Source organism: Henckelia pumila, unplaced genomic scaffold (genome assembly GCF_033568475.1).
Source record: "Henckelia pumila isolate YLH828 unplaced genomic scaffold, ASM3356847v2 CTG_466, whole genome shotgun sequence".
In the NCBI taxonomy this organism is placed as follows: Eukaryota; Viridiplantae; Streptophyta; class Magnoliopsida; order Lamiales; family Gesneriaceae; genus Henckelia; species Henckelia pumila.
In genome coordinates, this window is record NW_027331833.1 from 4,562,638 (window position 1) to 4,568,716 (window position 6,079).

Below are 6,079 nucleotides of genomic sequence, written 5' to 3' on the forward strand. Positions count from 1 at the left end.
TCTCACCTAAAATCATTGATATAATTTTTTTTGTAACTTTGAAATTAAATTTATGATGATGACATTAGGATTGTAGATGATGATTGGGAGCTTAGTGAACTTTCGAATCTATGATGTTAAATCATCATAGATGTTAATTACAAGTACAAAACTAATGTGTACATTTAATGAGCATTAACATGTGTTATCACATCTAAAATATACAGACCATGGCATCCAAATCTATCATTGCTGATCTTAACAAGGGTGACAAACTGAATGGTGACAACTATGATACTTGGCGCCATAAGATTTGGTATGTGCTTGATGAGCAAGATGCCTTAGAGGGTATCAACCAAATCATGCAGGATCCCGGTGTGGGTAATACTGTTCAGCAGAGGAGAGATCAAGAAGCTTACCAAGCATGGAAAAAGAAAGATTCAACTGCTCGTGCTATTTTGGTTAGCTCTGTGATTGATGATCTCATCCATGAATGTGAACAACATACTACTGCTCATGACATTTGGGTGTACCTGAGGGAGAAATATGGAGGTACCACTGTCACCCGCCTGAGGCAATTGACTATCAAGTTTGACACTTACAAGAAACAAGCTGATCACAACATCAAATAGCATTTGAGAACTATGTCAAACATGATACATGAATTGACATTAGCTGGTCATATTCTCTTTGATGAGAAACAAGTTCAAGCTTTGATTCGATCTCTTCCTGACAAGTGGGAGCATCTGAAAGTCAATCTGACTCACAATGATAGCATTAAGACTTTCTCTGATGCTGCTCGCCATGTTGAACTTGAGGATGAGCGGCTTGGTGCTGCTAAGTCCATAGCAAGTGCGTTTGTGGCTGAATCTAGTTCCAAGAAATCTTCGGGCTTTAAACGTTTTAAGAACTGGAAGAATAATAGGAAGGGAAAGAATGTTGTGGAAGGATCCAAGAAGAACAACTTCAAGTCAAACCAAAAGAGTAAGCGTAAGAGGTTATGGAAGAAGAAAGATAAGAGCAAAATGAAGTGCTATAATTGTCAAGCATTTGGTAATTTCGCTCGTGAGTGCCCTGATCCTAAAAAAGGTATCACTTAATAATGCTTTTGTGAGTACTATATGTGTCTCTAGTACTGTTTTATTAAGTGAATCTTATCCTGTGTGGATTGTAGACTCAGGAGCAACAAACCATGTAACTAGAGATCGTGAAGCGTTGGCAGATTTTCGTCGAGTTCCTAGTGTGTAGATGGATATATGTAGGAAATAATGCAAGAGTTGAAGTCAAAGGAATCGGTACTTGCAAACTTGAGTTGCATGAAGGCCGAACTCTTATTCTACATGATGTTCTCTATGCACCGGAAATTCGACGAAATCTAGTATCTGTTGTTGTTCTTCTAGGATTAGGATTTTGTTTGAACTTTAGTAGTACTCTTGTTCGTATCTACTATGGCAATATGCATTATGGTTATTTTAGAAATCGTTTTATTGTGTTAGATTGTGACAGACAAATGTTTAACTATTATGTAGATCGATGTGTTTCGTTAAATGTTTGTTCATCTAGTCATGCAAATATGGATGCTTATACTTGGCATGCTAGATTAGGTCACATAGGGCAAGACAAGATGAATCGACTAATGAAAGTAGGACTATTGGGTTCTATTTCTAAAGTTGATTTTTCGAATTGTGAACACTGTCTTGCTGGTAAAATGACACAAAAACCATTCGAAAAAGCAATTAGGGCAGAATTCCACTGCAATTGATTCATTCAAATATATGTGGTCCAATGAGTGTGAAGGCTAGACATGGAGCCTCTTACTTCATTACGTTTATAGATGATTTCACTCGTTATGGTCATGTCTATTTGATTTCACATAAATCTGAAGCATTGGAATGTTTTAGACGTTATGCAAATGAAGTGGAAAACCAAATTGACAAAACAATTAAGGCTTTGAGAACTGACAGAGGTCGTGAATATCTATCAGATCAATTTAAGGATCTATGTAATGAAAAGGAAATAATTAGACAATTGACTACTCCTTACACACCTCAGCAAAATGGTGTTGCTGAGAGAAGGAATAGAACATTGTTGGATATGACGAGGTCCATGATGGCGCAAGCTAATTTTTCTATTTATTTTTGGGGCGATGCTTTATTAGTTGCGGCCTATATCCTGAACAAGGTACCTTCAAAGTCATTTACTTCCACGCCATATGAACTTTGGACTGGTAGGCAACCGGATCTCAGTAATCTTAGACCTTGGGGATCAACAATTTATATTTATGATTCTACAAGTAAATATGGAAAGTTGGGTCCTCGAGGAAAGAAGTGTATTTTTATTAGATACTCTTAGCATTCTAAGGGTTACGTGTTCATTGGTGAACATGATGATGGAAGCATTACTGAGATTAAATCACGAAATGTAAAATTTCTGGAGAATGACTTTCCTAAGCGAGGTGAAATAAAAGGGAATGAACCTTTATTTGAGTTATCTGATTCAGATAATGGGTTGTTGTCAAATGAGTCATCAAAAACTCAAGTGGATGAGTTTTTGTTTGATCCCAGTGGGAGAAATCCTGATCACAATGATTCATCTGATCAGAGTGGGAGAAATCCTAATGGTCCTGCTCAAGATGATTCATTCGATCCGAGTAGGAGCAATACTGATCATATTGATTCATCTGACCTCCAACTTCGAAAGAGCAATAGGAAAGATATGCCTAAACGTCATTATGACATCGAGGGGCACACATATATCATATCTTCAGTTGATGAAGAAGAGCCTAAAAACATAGATGAAGCTTTATCTTGTCCTTCGAGGGACAAATGGATGAATGCAATTGACGAAGAAATGGATTCAATGAAATCAAAAAAAATTTGGGAACTAGTTGAAATTCCACATGGTCGTAAAGCTATAGGGAACAAGTGGGTTCTCAAAATTAAGCGAAAGGCTGATGGAACAATAGAGAGGTATAAGGCTCAACTGGTGGCAAAGGGTTACACTCAACAAGAGAGTATTGATTATGAAGAAACTTTTTCGCCAGTAGTGAGATTTACTTCTATTCGTCTGTTGTTGACCATAGTTGCTTATTTGGATTTAGAATTATATCAAATGGATGTTAAGACTGCTTTTATCAATGGAGAACTTGAGGAAGAAATCTACATGGAACAACCAGTAGGTTTTGTTGTTAAAGGTCAAGAAAACAAGTTTGTAAATTGAATAGATCAATTTATGGCCTTAAGCAGTCTTCTAGACAATGGTATTTGAGATTTCACAGAGCGATAATCTCATATGACTTCATTATTATTGACGAAGACCATTGTGTTTATGTGAAGAGATCCAATAGAAAGTTTGTAATACTATCTCTTTATGTCGATGACATATTGTTAGCTGAAAATGACAAGGAGTATATAGAAACCATTAAAAAGTGGTTGTCCTCGAATTTTGAGATGAAGAACATGGATGAGGCAGATTACATTCTAGGTGTTAAAATTCACAGAGATCGTTCTAAGAGACTGCTTACATTGTCTCAAGAATCTTACATTAAAAAGGTTCTAGAGCAATTTAGAATGTCGAATTGAAAACCCATTGATACTCCCGTGGCCAAAGGCAAGAACTTAAGTCATGAAATGTACCCAAACACTTCTGAAGAAATCCATGAGATGTCCAAAATTCCATATTCCAGTGCAGTTGGGAGTTTGATGTACGCAATGATGTGTACTCGTCCCGATATTTGTTATGTTGTGGGTCTGGTCAGCAGGTATCAATCTAATCCAAGAAAAAACACTGGAGTGCGGTTAAAAGGATTCTGATATACCTAAAAGGCACTACAGATTATTTCCTCTGTTATCAAGGAAAGGATCTAACACTGATGGGATACACAGATGCTGACTGGGGTGGTGATTTAGATGAGCGTAAATCCATCTCTAGATATGCTTTCTTGTTAAATGGTGGATGCATATCTTGGAGAAGCAAGAAACAAACATGTGTATCTCTATCCACAATGAAAGAATAATTTGTGGCGTGTGCTTCTGCAGTGCAAGAAGGTGTTTGGTTGAGAATATTTCTAGATCATTTAGGTGTTGTAAGCAGTCCAGTGGGAGCTGTAACAGTTTATTGCAATAATCAATCAGCAATTGCTTACAAAAAAGATCCTAAATATCATGAAAAAACCAAACATATCGATACAAATTACAATTTCATCAGAGATATTGTTGAAAAAAAGGAGGTGACTTTGAAATACATGCCTACGCGCATGATGGTGCCTGATCCTTTTACTAAGCCAATACCAAGAGATATCTTCATTGATCATGTTAGATCTCTTGGAATACGTAGGATGTGATTGTATTAAAACACATGAATAATTAAGACATTGTGCTCATTATTATAAGAATGTTTATTATGCGCTATGTGTACACATTTATTTTATGAATTTTTATCTGCGCATTAAAGGTATGTTTGAAAAGTTTGAGATTGGCTCTCTCACACGAGCAATCGCCTCTGATGTTGAGAAACATGCAGAGATGAGACAATATTGATTTTTGTGGTGAATAAAATCAATACATATGTTGCCTTGGTCATGAATTCCCAAGATGAGATTACTTTATGAAATTGTAATCGGAATGGATTTTTCCACAATCCATTAAACTTGTTATAACTAGATTAGAGTTTTCAATATATTGATACATGATGGAGGATAAACGAGGTGAAAACTCAAGTTAAGTGTTGAGACACACTTGAACTAAGATCTGTACGATGTGAATATTATATGTATGACATACGCTTCCAAAAGGAGGAAAAATCACATCGTAGCACGTGTTTTCATACCACGTGTACTGAAGTGACCATCTGGATAATGAGTAGATGAGTCCCAACTCATCGTGTGAGATCTGTAGGTTTAAATACAAACCTAATCTTATACCCTTAAGACTTTCAACGTTTTTTTAATTTTATTTTAGTGTTGCTACTTTAGCATGATACCAATAACTGGACGATTCGGTAATGCGGTACATGTCTAAGAAAGCAGCTAAAATAGAAATTGAAAGATTTCAGTAGGAAAGGAAGATTTATTTTGACACTCATTTGGTATTCACTAGCCGGCTAATTATGTTTAAAATAGATGTTAGAACATAATTGTGAATACATCAAGTATGCTCTTATTATTTTGTATGGGACGAGAGATACGTTGATTAGTGTAATAATAAATCTGGGGTATAACGAGTAGATATACTCATGAATATTATGAAATGAGCTGCTATATATCCTTAACAGGTGTATGGTTATATGCTCTGGTTTAATATTCTCGTTGGTCACACGATCCATTTGATTGTATGAAATTGGTGGTATATGATTGTGAATAAACTAGACGAAAGGTCTAGCCCTCATGTGCGAGTGGGAGATGTAAGAAATAATGGGTTAATGGGTCGCCCATGAGGACTGACCCATACCCGATGATTCAAATTTTGAATCATTTGGAGGGAGTGGTTATTAGTTATAATAACCTCCCTAATCCCATAATCTTATGGGTGGTATGGGCCGTATGGCAGAAGTTAGTTGCTTCAATTTCTGTTCTTCTTAAAGTGCCGAGATCATCATTCCAAATTACACAATCAAGATATCATGTTTTGAAGCATTTGAGTTGTGAACTCGATTCCTTTCCGTTCGTGATCGGCATTGGACCATTGCATTGCTATTTTCGTCGGAAGAAAGGTTGGTAAATTCAACTACGTTAACGATCCTGTCTCGAATTAAGTGTTATTCGATTCGAGATATTTGAGTTTGACTCGAAAGATTCGAGTTCTATTTTTCCATCATGGACACATTTTAAATCCTTGAAATTGATATAGTAATTTTCCATGAAGGACAAATCACGTAACGCGAATTTAAGATATAATATCTAATTATCGTTTCAGGAAATTGGCTTTAAATCTCTAATCTAAAACTCAAATATTTGCTCAGTCCTTATGTCAGAAGATGTTTTTTTATCAGTCCCTACTACTTTTATTTATTTGTTCCAACTCCATAGTAGCCTAAATGACATAAATATCCCCAAGATATTTTTTCACATTAAATTATATTTCCATATTGGTCTACTGTCTCC

The 6,079-nt window shown here is 36.0% G+C and overlaps 1 protein-coding gene across 1 annotated transcript; it reads left to right on the forward strand.

Moving 5' to 3' along the window:
• Positions 1 to 209: 209 nt before the first annotated feature.
• LOC140872629 (uncharacterized) lies at positions 210 to 611 on the forward strand. Its single transcript, XM_073275517.1, has one exon. It carries the CDS (start codon positions 210 to 212, stop codon positions 609 to 611), a length of 402 nt encoding a protein of 133 aa, XP_073131618.1.
• Positions 612 to 6,079: the final 5,468 nt, after the last annotated feature.